The sequence below is a fragment of the Bos grunniens genome, chromosome 19 (genome assembly GCF_055505025.1).
Source record: "Bos grunniens cultivar Pamir isolate PY7600 chromosome 19, Bosgru_T2T1.0, whole genome shotgun sequence".
Lineage (NCBI taxonomy): Eukaryota > Metazoa > Chordata > Mammalia > Artiodactyla > Bovidae > Bos > Bos grunniens.
This window is the reverse complement of record NC_141183.1, coordinates 25,928,217-25,942,438: the sequence shown is the minus strand read 5'-3', so window position 1 is coordinate 25,942,438 and position 14,222 is coordinate 25,928,217. Positions and strand designations below refer to the sequence as shown.

Sequence of the window (14,222 nt, the reverse complement as noted above, 5' to 3'; positions counted from 1 at the left end):
GTGCAGAAAATTGCCAAAGAGTGAAACTTATTTGTGGGGGAAAAAAAGAGAAATGTTTAGGGAATTAAAACAATCCAGCGGTCACTGGAAAATGTCTCCCTCTTAAGAACTTTTTTTTTTGGCTTTTTTTTTTTTTTAATTTTTTGGAAAGTATTTTTAAGGTAATATTTTTTTTCCTTTGGAAAAAGAAATCTTTTTCCCCCCCTAATCTAAGCAAGTGGAGTTGCCACTACCTAATTTCTCTCTATTGTCTTGCTAAGAGGTAGATAAAACAAAAGTGAAATGGGGCTTCTATGAGGAGGTCCATTAGAGGGTGGGGAGGGGCTGGGATCGCCCAGTGGAACTCCCCGACTACAAAGGCTCCTGACGACCAGAGGACAGGCCCTCGGCCTCTCAGGATAAGGGATCCTGCTCCACCTCCAGAGCCCACCGTCCCTGTGAACACTGGGAAGGGGTAGAGAGGTGGAGAATCTCAGAGAAACCCTGTTGAAGACATCTTAACTTCGGCTTCCCCAGGCTTCCTGGCTGTGGGGCTGAGTGGCGGGTTCCAGGCCAGGCCCCACATCACACCTCCTGGCAGCCTCCTCCGGTAGAAGACAGGAGGCTGCCCCGCTCTGGTAGGAGACAGGACGCCCGTCCTCTCCGCCCCCTCTGGTCCAGCAAGATATGGCAGGTGAGAGCAGGGCAGGCTGCAGGGAAGAGGTGAAGCAAGGGTCCCCAGGCCGAAGAAGGCAGAAAGGGGGGCCTAATGACCAGTCCTCTCAACCCAACCAATGAGTATCTAGCAGGTATGCCTATTCCTCAAGGACAAACCTTCTGTGGCACAAGCCTCAGCTCACTCCTCCTGGCTGGGATCCACCCCCTCACTCACCAGTCCCAGCCCTCGTTCTAATCTCACTGTGAGGATTGAGGTAGTTAATCCATTTATACTCGTAGCATCCATCATCTGTGGTTACTCAAAACACATGCCCCGAGGAGCTTCCTGCTATTTCACTTAAGAAAAAAATTCTTTTGTCTCGTCCATCCAGATTCAACCAGACTAAGGCACCAGTAATGGTGCCATCAGACTGTGCCCCCAAGGAGGTGCACAGGGCTGAGGGTCAGGGCTGGGGCTCCGGCCCTCACCCTCTGAATCCACCTTCAGTCATGAGGCCTCCTCCCTGTCCTGTACCCCAATAGAGAAGCCTTATGTATCCAAAAGAAAGAAACTGCAGTTTTCAGCTGGTGTTGCCCTAAGTCTGAATACAAGAGAAAAGCCCTGCCTCTAAATCGCCAAGAGTTTGGAAGGGAAATGGCTTTATGTCCCCTGGCACCGAGGATCCTTCTTCCATCTTCCTGCAGTTACAGGGGCAGGCTGTGCTGTTTTCCTCCTACCGGTTTTCAACAAATAGGCTAGGCGAAAGTTGGCATGTTTTGAACATCAAAGCCTCTAGGATCTCCGCATCAACACTTCAGGGGAAGGAGGACCCCCACCCTTGAGTGAGAGAAAGGAGGGAAGGTGGAGTAGAGGCAGAAGCTCGGCGGTCCCTGGGGGCTCTGTGAGGTAGTTACGCGGCACCGCTGTTCCCAGTGTGGCAGAGAGCATGTCTGGGGTGGGAGGAGGGGAAGGCACCCTGGAGAGTTAACTGAGGCCCCTCCTCGTTGCCAGTCTGCCAGGCCTGAAGAGAACTCGCGGTGCTGTCTCTGCAGTGGGGGCGAGGGATGGAGCGCAGCCTCACAGGGAGGAGCCCCAAACCCCTCTCCTTCCCCAAAGTGCAACCGGAGCCAGTGGACCCCTTCTCAGCTCCCTGTGCCTTGGCACGTACCGCCCCCACATCCCCCAGGAGCCTCAGAAGGGAAGGGCCGGGTCTTTTAGCCCATACAGTTCCCAGGACCTCTCCCCCTCTCAGACAGCCCAGGTACGGGTTCAAAGGATGGTTATTGCTTTGATTCAGAGATGGCGTCTCTCACAGCCTGTCTTTGGCACAGGGGAAAATGGACACACAGAACCAACTGGAGGGCTCCCCTCCAGTGTTCTCTGGGTTTTACATGGGGTCTCTTCTGCCAATCGTGAGGCATAACTTAACAGAATAGCCCCCACCGGTCCCAGAAGCGGAGAGCTCAGGGTAAAGGAAAAGAAGACTGAGAAAGGACCGAGAGGAGCGCAGGAAAGAGTAGAAGGTGATGAAACTCCCTGTCCCTAAAAACGGCTCTCTCCTCCCCAGGCCCCTCTGAGGAGCCAAGTCCACAACCCAAACCGCAAAAGGCAACCAGACCCTCACGGGCCATTGGGTGTCACTGTCAGATGCAGCTTCAAAGTCAGGGAATCAAACCATTTTGGTTTTTTCATGTGTTCCACAGAATTAAAAAATACATCCTAAAAGTGATGGTCTTTTCTTAAAAATATATATGTAGCTCACACACATATCAGAGCACAGAAGTTGTTTTTTAAAAGTCACTCTTTTCAGATCATCCAAATCTCTCAAGTGCATTTCACATTAACTTGTTATCTCACCAAGGATGGGGAAATGGAGGTGATGTGCAGGGGGCGGAGTTGCCCCAAGACCTTGCCCAGAGGTCAAAGGTGGAACCACCAAGACAAGCCCTTTATCCTGCTAAACCTTAACCACCAAACCATATTCCTTTGTTTTCCGGTAGCGTAACTTGCACAATTTTCCTGCTGGGCAAATATCAGCCATGCCGAATCCAGGTTTGACAGTCCCTTGCCACACTCCTGGTCTCTTCTGGGAGCTGAACCAGCCAGAGGGAAAGGATGTGGGCTGCAGGTGTGATGGGAGCAGGATCCCAAGGAAACTGAACACTGCAACAATCCCATTTCAGGTACTGTGGGGGGTTTTATTCTGATGGCAGTTTTGAACCAGATATCAAAGCATGCTTGCTGCTGGAAATTCACCTTAAATCACTAAATGGCCGATGTCTGAAGTTATCTGCTTCATTTTGGAATAAAGCATATAGAGCCAGAAATATAAGTTGGGAGACCCTTTTCTGTGGTTTGGACAGGTGGGAAGCTTAATTAAACTGGCCTGGTATCATCTCTAAAGGCTTTCCTGCTTCCTCCTCTTTGGGGCAGACAGTTCTGGGGGTCTACAAAGGAACGTCATGGGAAGAAAGTAACAAGACACCAATGAGGCAGGAACCCGTCCCCAGCTACATTCCCAAATCCCTTGCCCCTCCTTGCCACCCACCATCCTAAATCAAGGATTTGTAAGTGTGGGTCCACTGTTAGAATCAATCATATCAATTGAAAGAAGATGAGGAGACAGAAGGGCCAGTTATCTGTTCGTCCCTTGGTCTACTGATAAAGACCAAGAATGGCAAGATGGGACTGAAATGCATTAAGTCACGATACATGAAAAGCACTGCACGGCAAGCCGGGTGGACCTCTCTCGGGGCGAGAGGGTGGCTCTGTCTCTTCCACCAATGGAATCTTGGCTCCCATGTGTTTAGAGAAGTATACGTTTTTTAAGGGTATGTTTTTCAGTTATTATTTCTCTCCTCGATAAAACGGAGGCAATACTTTAAAATATCTCAACAGCACCACTGGTGGGAAAAAACAACCGGGGTGCCCTTTAACCAAAGGGGGAGGGGAGACCACAGGCCAGCTGTTGGAGGCTGTTGCTTCGCCCTTGGGGCCACAGCTCTGCTGGGCCTGTCAACCTCATCAGGCAAGGTCTCCCTGGGAGAGGTGGGTGGCTTAGAGATCAGAGCCTGGCCCTGGGCTCTCTCACGCCTGGGCCTTCCCTCTGGGCCCAGCCTCCCTCCAAGGGGCAGCGCCGGCTGCCTTTCCCACAGGGCCTGTTCTCCATAGAGACTTCCTAAAGAGTTACACTGGCTCATGTTGTAAGAAATTATGAAACATAACTTTCTCATTTTTTTCTTTTCATTAAAAAAATAAAATATTCAAGACTATCAGCTTCTCTTTTGCTTTGCTTTTCTTTTTTATATAAAATATCAGCAAGCCGCAAAGAAAAAAAAGATTAAAAAAAAAAAGAGGTGGGGGGAACAAAAAGGAAAGTAATTGCTGAGGTAACTTCATACCTTGAGGTAGTTTACTTCGCGCACAGCATTACCTGACTGACTCCGCCCACATGTCATGGTTGTCTGGTTGTTACTGTTGTTGCAATGTTGCAAGGAGGGGAGTCCCGAGCATGGGCTCTTCCACACGCAGAGGCCTTCCTCCCTTCCCAGCACACTGGATAGCATTGTCCAAGGCAGCTAAAGTGCACCACCTGGCTAATATGCACTGACGATCAGCACACGAGGAGGGGAGGCCAAACCTCATTTAACTGACGGCTGCTATCTTCCACGAGGGCTGAACTTAAAATGGGACCTTACTGAGCCTGGAAAATTAATAAATTAAGCTTGTTTACCCTTTTGTGCATAATGCTGCTGGTATTTTGAATTTTGTTTCTTTTAGGCACACATAACATCACACCGACGACTCGTGGAGGCAGAAACCATCAGTTAAATACGCCTCTAGGATAAACACAGAAGCAAATAGTCTCCGATTTACTGAATATTCATAATAGATGCCAAATGATGGACTTCAGCTTTTGCAGGAGCTCAGGGTCGGGTTGCACATCCCACCACCACCAAGGGAACAGTGCCGTGGTGGGGGAGTGCCCCGCAACCCCCGCTTCTGGGAGCCAGCCCTTAGGAAAGCACATGGCCAGCGTGAGGGCACAGTGGCAGCCTTTGGGGCCACTCAAGTCCTCCATGGAACTGAGACTTTATCAAGGGGAGTTAGGCTCCCCTTCCCAGTGCTCGTATCCAATCATTAAAATAGACTTTAAAAAAATATAAAATCTGCCTGAGAATGGCAGGAATCAGGGACAGTACAGTGGTCAGCCCCTGTCCCGCGGAGCAGTCAGTACCACCCATGCGCTCCTGGACACGACGTGGGACTTTCATGGTTAGAGGGACATGAACAGGGCAGGAATCTTGGTGGGGAAGCCCCGACCGTGCGGGCAATTTGAACTGCACCAGTTTCTTAAGGTGGTGATCTGGAATCCATCAGCCACAAGGGCACTCCTTTTAAACGTGGATTACTATATATTTTAATCATCTGTCTCTCCCATTCTTTATTACTCGCTGTTCCTATAGGTTGGTTAGGAAGGGACTGGAATTAATCTACAGATGCCGATGTGTCTTTTCCCTTCGAGTCAATAATATACACAAAGCAATGCATTGGTTCCCACTTTTGCCAGTAGCAGAAAGATGAGCTAACCAGTGTGAATACAGGAAGAGGTTATGTCAGGGCACGAGAATAGAGGTATTTTAATCAATAAACCAAGGAGGAGAAGGCTGGAAGGGCTTTAGGGTCAAGAAGTAAATCATCCTTTGAGATTGATTAAAACACCCCTCTGCATGTTTTAAAAACCTGAAGGAAATTTTATTTCTCTTCCCACTGGGGTCTGACCAACCCTCTCGATGAGACCTGGAGAACTTAAAACAATCCACGTTTAAAAGCACCCTGAGCTAGAATTTCCAAGGTGACACCCTCAGGGATGGGCAGTGTTGGGCCAATTGGTTGGGTGTTTGGGGCTGAGAGATCAGGGTTCCTCACTGGAACAACTTTCTCAAGCACGTGGGCAAACCTGATCTACATCCCGGCCCAAGTGTCCCTGATTCCCGCTCATTCTCAGGCCTGCGGGGGAGATCATGCTCTCGATTTCGGCCTGTTGTCCTTCAGCCGACATGATGGGGGTCGACGTGAAGGGGCTGGTCACTTCCTCCGGGCCTGGGCCTGGTTACTCTGTCCCTTTTGGTGCAGCTGTTTGACTTGGGCCAAGATGTCTCGTATCTTCCGCTGAGCCATCTGCACAGAGAACACGTGAGAGTGAGGACCTTCAAAGGTGGGGAGAGACAGCCCTACTGGGGAGACAGGCCACCGGGGTTTGGATCCTGGCAACAAAGAGATCACATGGGACTTAAAAGAAAGGTAAGAGAAGGCTGAGGGTTACAGTGACAGAAAGTTTCTTTGCCTCTGAGCAGACCCTGAGCACCCACTGGATTCATACAGGGGAATGGAGGAGAAAAGCAGTATAAAGTCATTCATCAGAATTTAAAACATGACCAAGCTGACACACGTTTCTGAACTCAAGGGGGCACTCCCTAAGTTTCCAGGAGTATGTGTTGTCAGGAGGTCAAAAATCAGAAGGCCTTGTCACCAATCACAACTCCACTATGCATTTAAATATCCTGGGAAAGGGGATGAAATGGAATAACCAAAAGGAAGTGAAGTAAGCTCCACCGTGACAGTGGAGAAAACAAAGGACCAGTATCTTTAACTCTTTGCTTCTTAAAAATTTCTTCCCTATGAACAAAAGCTTGGTGAGCGAAACCAACTGTCAACTGTGATTCACTTGACAGAAAAATACTAGAATGTCTGCTTTCCATAAGATGAGTGACTGATTTTCTTGGTTAAAGAGAAAAGTTGGTCTACGTTGGAGAACGAATGTGGAGTCGATATTTTTAAATGTTAATGCCTCCTGTCAGCCCTGTGCGTAATGTTTTACAAAGTTTTTCATTTAGTTCTCATTCTAACCAACAAAAAATACCCCCCTTCAGTATTTAATACATCCTGGCTCTTCTGCATCCCTGAATACATCATTTACTCTCTTAACCTCATGTTCCTCATTTGTACTATGAGGTTGTTATGAGGATGACATGAGTTAATAGAGACCACACAGAATGGTGCCTGGTGTGGCAGGAGCACCCACAAACCTTAAGATAGTTTTTGTGGCTATTCAGTTCAGTCGCTCAGTCGTGTCCGACTCTTTGCGACCCCATGAATCCCAGCACGCCAGGCCTCCCTGTCCATCACCAGCTCCTGGAGTTCACTCCAACTCATGTCCACTGAGTCCATTGAGTTGGTGATGCCATTCATCCTCTGTCGTCCCCTTCTCCTCCTGCCCCCAATCCCTCCCAGCATCAGGGTCTTTTCCAATGAGTCAACTCTTCGCATGAGGTGGCCAAAGTATTGGGAGTTTCAGCCTTAGCATCAGTCCTTCCAACGAACACCCAGGACTGATCTCCTTCAGGATGGACTGGTTGGATGTCCTTGCAGTCCAAGGGACTCTCAAGAGTCTTCTCCAACACCATAGTTCAAAAGCATCAATTCTTCGGCGCTCAGCTTCCTTCACAGTCCAACTCTCACATCCATACTGCTAAGTCACTTCAGTCATGTCCGACCCTGTGCGATCCCACAGACCGCAGCCCACCAGGCTCCCCCGTCCCTGGGATTCTCCAGGCAAGAACACTGGAGTGGGTTGCCATTTCCTTCTCCAATGAATGAAAGTGAAAACTGAAAGTGAAGTCGCTCAGTCGTGTCCGATCCTCAGCGACCCCATGGACTGCAGCCCTCCAGGCTCCTCCGTCCATGGGATTTTCCAGGCAAGAGTACTGGAGTGGGTTGCCATTGCCTTCTCCATCACATCCATACATGACCACTGGAAAAACTATAGCCTTGACTAGATGGACCTTTGTTAGCAAAGTAATATCTCTGCTTTTCAATACACTATTTGGTCAGAACTTTCTTCCAAGGAGTAAGTGTCTTTTAATTTCATAGCTGCAATCACCATCTGCAGTGATTTTGGAGCCCAAGAAAATAAAGTCAGCCACTGTTTCCACTGTTTCCCCATCTATTTCCCATGAAATGATGGGACCAGATGCCATGATCTTCGTTTTCTGAATGTTGAGCTTTAAGCCAACTTTTTCACTCTCCTCTTTCACTTTCAACAAGAGGCTTTTATTTCCTCTTCACTTTCTGCAATAAGGGTGGTATCACCTGCATATCTGAGGTTATTGATATTTCTCCCGGAAATCTTGATTCCAGCTTGTGCTTCCTCCAGCCCAGCATTTCCCATGATGTACTCTGCATAGAAGTTAAATAAGCAGGGTGACAATACACAGACTTGACGTACTCCTTTTCCTACTTGGAACCAGTCTGTTGTTCCATGTCCAGTTCTAACTGTTGCTTCCTGACTTGCATACAGGTTTCTATTAATGGCTCCCAAAGGACTGTCAGAGAAAGTTGCTACGCCACGCTGGGGTCTGGGTTCCTGTTTGGCCCTTGATTTCACAAGCAGCCTCAGGTGGGCCACAAACCTGCTGTGACAGGCTTATCCTCTGGAAATGGAAGCAGTGGCTTCCAATAGCCTTCACAGCCTTCCAGCTCCAACAATAGGGGGTTTTAGGAAAACCCCACTAGTTTCAATCATCCTGTAACCTGAATCTGATATTTGCCCTCCTTTCTAGACTCTGGGGTCAGTCCCAATGCTGGGCACTGCTGACAGGCTCACTGGAAGCAGCACAGAAATGGATGGTGAGTGCCAGGATGAGACCAGGAGACTGGAAGAACTGGAAGCAAGGATGGAGCAGTGGTTCTGGGAAAGGTGAAGGAAATGCACTGGAAAAGGGCAACCCATGGTGTTACCCCACAAACAAGACTGGGCAGTGGCTAAGACCCATTTCTCTTCTCCAGTGCAAAAGAGAAGGACCACGTGGTTAGACGACAGCGAAGACTATCAACATATAACATACGACATGTAACATTAACAGTTACTGTACATAACATATACCCACGAAAATAGTCAAATCATTGTCCCTACAGTCTTTTTTTTTAAATTTTATTTTATTTTTAAACTTTACAATATTGTATTAGTTTTGCCAAATATCGAAATGAATCCACCACAGGTATAAGTCCCTACAGTCTTAAGAGGGAATAAGACATCTACACATCACACCCTATACCTGGAAGAGAAGAGTGACCCAGGCCAGAGGCAGGCAGAGTCCTGCTCCTCTGATCCCCAGGTTCCTGCCACCCTCCTGTGATGGGGGAGTGCCATATGTACCTGGCTGGCATAGAAATGCCCAATGATCTTGACGATGACCTGGTCGTTCTCATCAGGGGTCTGGTCTCTTGGCACCACCACCTCAGCTGCTGTCAAATTTTGCAGCTCATTCACCTGGGGGCAGAGGCGGGAGCAGGACAGATCAGAGAGGTGCTTGAGTGCTGACGGTGTCAAACATGGATGGCAGTGGAGGGAGGGGAAAGAAGTTTAGTCACTAGCTGGTAGAAACTGCAGGATTCAGGAGCTGAGCTTGGAGAGTAGAATCAAGTAAAGGGGCAAAGGGCAAGAACTAAGATTGAGCAGACCTGGAAGATCCCCTGGAGAAGGGAATGGCCACCCACTCCAGTATTCTTTGTCTGGAGAATCTCACGGACAGAGGACCCTGGCACGCTACAGTCCATGTTGCAAAGAGTCAGCACAACCAAGTGATTCACACTCAGAGATCACTCAGGGTGGGGAAGTAGGGGGCCAGGGCAGAGCTTTCAGGTTCAGGGACTAACATCCAGAGCTTTCAACCTGACCCTCATGGCTCACCGTCTTGCCACCTTTGCCAATGACCCGGCCGGCTGCTGACGCTGGCACCCGGATATGGGTCTCCAGCTTTACTTCTTCCTTGGGACCAAAGAAGTTCTCCTCCTTGAGTTTTCCATAAATTCTTCCCTGAGCCTGGGCAAAGGAGGTCTTTGTTATGTTGGCAGTACACATATGTATGACAAAAGGGAAGCTCCCCACGCCCCACTCCCTCGTGAGGGGTAGATCACCACCTAGGACAGGTGACGTGAAAGGTCCACAGCCCTGACCTGTCAACACTCCTTCTGCTCACTTGTAACACTAGGAGGCCTGGGCAAAGTAACTGAATATGAATACATAACTCCCCAGGCGAATACAGTACCTAAATCACAAACCAGACCTAAGGGGTCTGGGAGGCTTGCATGGACTCAGACAAGCAGTGAATGGCAAGTCAAGCCCTGAGTGGCAGCTGGAGGAGTCACTCAGTGGCCGGCTGCTGGTCACTGTACACAGCCTAAGGCTGTCCCCATTCTCCATCCCTCCCTAGACCAGAACAAGTTACTTTATTAGCTCTTTGGCTGTCTGTCAGAAGTCCGAGACCCTAGAAACGTAGCAGGGACATAAAGGAGAGAAGAGCCTTCCTTAGTCATGACAGCAGAGGGCAAGGAGACGGCCTTCCTTTCCGTGTGCCTATTCACTCTCAGGAATCAGAGAGGGAAGGCAATAGAATGCAAGTTGGATGTCAGTCTGAAAGCAGCTGTGCAGCCCCGAATTTACAGGGAAGCTTAAAATCTGATGCAGATTTGCACTCCCACACAAACTTGATTCCCCTGGGTCCTACTCGAAAAAATAATAAAGATCAGAACCTTGAACTGGGCTTCTGGGGGTCCAGTGATGATGACCATACGAACTTTGGAGTCTGGAGTTTCAGGAGGAGCAATCTACAAAGCAAACACTGGTCACAGATAAGCCCTCTATTGCCCTCTCCTCCAGAACCCTACCAACACCCTGCTTCCACTTCCCACTTCTGATGGCCAAGAGAGTGAAGAACAAAGACCCCGCACCCAAGGCTATTGCCCCTGTGCCAAAACTCTTAGGAGGGCACAAGTGCATTTGTTTCTTGACGTTTTCTAAGTAGGGCCTCCCTGCTCACCACCCAGAGGGGTTCAGTTGAGTCCAGCCAAGAGGTACCCCTGGTGGTGGTGGCAGTACAGGGGAACAGACTGATCTCCTAGAGAATCTCTGGGAGCCCTTATTCACCAGAGAACATATACTCCATTTGACCAAAATCCTCAGACCACTAAAACCAGTGGCTTTAGACTTGTGAAATTTAACAAGTATTCGTTCAGGTTCTCCCTGACCAGGGAAGGTGGAAACAGCTAAAATTTACCCAGCAACCACTGTGCACCAAGCACTGAGCTGGGGGCTTTGGCTGCATCATCTCAGATCATTCTCATCACTACTATACTGATGGGGAAATGAAGGCTCAGGTACTACAGCTCAAAAACTGGGATTGAACCCAGGCAGTCTTGCCTGAACTGAAGCTCTCCTGTGCTACGATACCACTTCCTCCCTTAGTCTGAAAGTGAAGTCGAAAGCAAAAGGAACTGGGACCCCACAGGAGAGAGCCCTAACACTAGGCAAATGGGGTGTCTGAGAACAAAGGAGAGGGCGATGGGAGCAGAGCGCCCTCCCACCCTGGGAACCAGAAGGAGAACAGAGCTGGTCACCTTGATGGAGGCGCTGGCGAACCGGGAGAGCTGCTTGATGTGCTGCCCCTTCTTGCCGATGATGGCGCCCACCGCCTGGGCGGGAATGAACACCTGCACCATCTCCTGCTCTGGAGCCTGCTGCCAAGACAGGACATGTCATTAATGCAGCTCGAGTCAAGGGGCACAGCCCAGAAGCCCGTCCATGGCCCTGCCCTGCACTGTCAAGGAAGAAGGGCTGCAGCACCCAGACACCAGCCTGGGCGACATGGTCTGCAGCCCTCCCAAGGCCCCAGAGAGACAAACGGAAGAAGCTGGACCAGACGAAGAGGACGAGTGCCGCCAGCACCCGAGGCTGCTGCCCCCAGGGCTGAGGCTCTGGACGCCAGCACGAGTGGCCGGGAGCGCTTCCCTCTCCTGTGAGTTACCAGCTATCAGGCTCCCACGATTGCCCACAGGGCTGAGACTCTGGACGCTAGCACGAGTGGCTGGGAGCGCTTCCCTCTCCCTGTGAATTACCAGCTATCAGGCTCCCATGAGGAGTTGAGCCCTAAGTGAGCTCACGGACAGCCCAGGGTCCCCTGCACCTACCATAAAGGAGCTGTAAGGTGCAGCTCCAGTGACGCTGCTGGGAGGTGGTGGGACTGCACTGGAGGAGGCTGGGAAAAGACCTACAGCTGCCAAGTTCAGTCCGGGGATGAGATGTGACTGCAGCTGGGGAAAAGAAGGCAAAGAGAAAGAGGTTGGCTCATTCGGATGGGGCCTGGTAGCTCTTGTACGTGGTGCTGGCTGAACAGGAGGGTGAATGGGCCAAAACAGGAGAATGGCATGCTCTTGCCCCAAACCTGCCTGCCCCTCTGGTATTCACAACACTCACATGTACACAAGGGTTCCCACCTCTGAGGTGAAGGGACACTGTTTTAGACCCTCAGACGTCCTTCTCCAGCGGTCGTCCCGCTCTGATGGAGGCAGACCTCAGACTCACAGCCCGTGACAAGGTGGGAGAGATGGGTCTCTAACTTCTAAAACTCACATTTTTGGTCATGTGACCCACATCCTCACTCACCTTTAAAAACCGGATGAAAACTAGGAACCCTCTCCCCCACTAACACATAGCACATAAACACAAAGCTTACAGGGGGACCACAGACCCAAGACTGGATCCCCACTTGCACCCAGGAATCAAATGAAGAACCCCTATTAATTCAGTGTTAAAAGGACTGATCAATCTTGAGGCCCAAAAGCAAAGTCAGTGTTCCCAGGACCCCACCATGTGAACGCCCACCCACTTGGAGACCCACTTCTGCTATGGCTCCGGCTCAAAGGCGTCCGACACTCACGCTCATGGCAGCCACGTCATTCTCATAGGCTTCCCGCACTTTCTTCATGATCTCCTGCTCGGCCCTGCAGCAGTTCTCGATGGCGCCCTTCACAGTGATGGTCCTCTCGGGGTTATAGAGGGTGAGATCCTGCAGCCTGGGGCAGGGAGCAGGTTAGCGTCAAGCTTCCAATGACAAGCCCGGACTGGGAAAAGAGCCTGGCTGAGGACATCACAGCCATGCCGTTTCCACAGGATGTTTAGTTTGGGGCAAATATGAACAGCTCTGTCTCTGGCTTTCAGCTCGTCCCCAGAGCAAGGTTTCCCCACAGGGAGGTGAGGACATTGGGCACAGACTGTAAGCAAGGAGGGTGCTCCTGGCTGGGAATTCCCCAGTGGCACCAGCAATCCATTTTCTGAGCCCTCCTGAAGCAGAGCAGGTAATCTGCCCGCAAGTAAGTCTCTTGACACAGTCAAGAGACACAGTGTTCACAGAGGGGCTAACAGATTCCTCCTGAGAAGCAGGCCACCACAGAGCACCTGCTCAAGGCTCAGGTAAGCATCTGGGTCTGTCCTCTCCCTGTGGCCTGGCAGTGTGCCGGGAGACCCCCCATCCTGGCCCCTGGCTGCAGGCTCTCTCCCCCAGAGACAGAGTGAGAGAGACAGGATGCGGCAGCCAAGGACTGAAGAGGCAGCACCCTAACCACAGCGGTGATGGAAGGACTTCAGCCGTTACAGAAAAATGCTCTTCATCGCTGCTTTAACTATTCTTCGATAAGCAGAAACTATATCTGACTTACGGGGCAGGTGTTAAGGACAGATAATGAAATATGCCACCCTGGGGGCCCAGGCATCCCACTCGCAGAGGGAAAGGAAAGTGCCTTACGAGGAAATGGTGATTTTTGTCTCCGTGTCCTGCTCCACCTTCTTCAGGTTGCGCCCTTCCTTGCCAATGAGTCGCCCCACAAAGTTATTATGGGCCAGGATCTTCAGGGGAACCTCGTCAGCCCTTGGAAAGAAGTGAGGCACAAGAGCTCCTTAGATGGTAGGCCACTGCAGATGCGGGTTTCCAGGACAGACGCCAGAACCAAATCATGTTTTCAAACAATCAGTGGGCGAGAAATGGGGAGTAGGGACCGGTGGCAAAGGCACGGGTCACGATGGGTGATGGGCACACTCCTTAACTGTGGTGATGGTTTTTGTAAATAGACTTGTATTAAAAGCTCATCCAAGGGTATACTCTCAAATGGGCATACTGTAGAATTTAGCTCCGTTGGTAAAGAATCCACCTGCAATGCAGGAGACCCCAGTTCGATTCCTAGGTCAGGAAGATCCGCTGGAGAAGGGAAAGGCTACCCATTCCAGTATTCTGGCCTAGAGAATTCCACGGACCATATAGTCCATGGGGTCGCAAAGAGTTGGGCATGACTGAGCACTTCCACTTTCACAGAATTCTGTGTACCTTTGGGCTAGTGGCTCAGTTGGTAAAGAATCCACCTGCAATGCAGGAGGATCCGGTTTCAATCCCAGGGTCGGGAAGAGCCCTTGGAGAAGGGAATGGCAACCCACTTCAGTATGCTTGCCTGGAGAACCCCAAGAACAGAGGAGCCTGGCAGTCCATGGGACTGCCCAGAGTCGGACACGACTGTGCAACTTTCTTTCACAGAGTTCTATGCAGCTAATCAAGAACAAGGTGATCCTATGTACTGATGCACAGCAGTGGAAAGAACAGACTGCGAGACAGTATGTTCACAATGATCCTACGTGTGCTAAAACACATGCATATACATATGTGTGCGCATGCCTACGAGGGCACAGCACTGCCAGGAT

The 14,222-nt window shown here is 50.3% G+C and overlaps 1 protein-coding gene across 2 annotated transcripts in view; it reads right to left on the bottom strand.

Annotated features, from left to right (window-relative positions):
* Positions 1-5,366: 5,366 nt before the first annotated feature.
* Positions 5,367-14,222, bottom strand: part of IGF2BP1 (insulin like growth factor 2 mRNA binding protein 1) — a 41,645-nt gene continuing 32,789 nt past the window's right edge. The window contains exons 8-15 of one of the 2 annotated variants that reach the window (XM_086358082.1): positions 13,279-13,401; positions 12,415-12,550; positions 11,666-11,788; positions 11,096-11,215; positions 10,232-10,306; positions 9,390-9,521; positions 8,856-8,969; positions 5,367-5,818 (exon numbers count right to left, since the gene is read on the bottom strand). In XM_086358082.1, coding sequence (XP_086214208.1) covers positions 5,726-5,818; positions 8,856-8,969; positions 9,390-9,521; positions 10,232-10,306; positions 11,096-11,215; positions 11,666-11,788; positions 12,415-12,550; positions 13,279-13,401 — 916 coding nt within the window. In that variant the 3' untranslated portion in view covers positions 5,367-5,725. The remainder of the gene's footprint in view (positions 5,819-8,855; positions 8,970-9,389; positions 9,522-10,231; positions 10,307-11,095; positions 11,216-11,665; positions 11,789-12,414; positions 12,551-13,278; positions 13,402-14,222) is intronic. The other variant, XM_086358083.1, reaches the window with a different exon arrangement.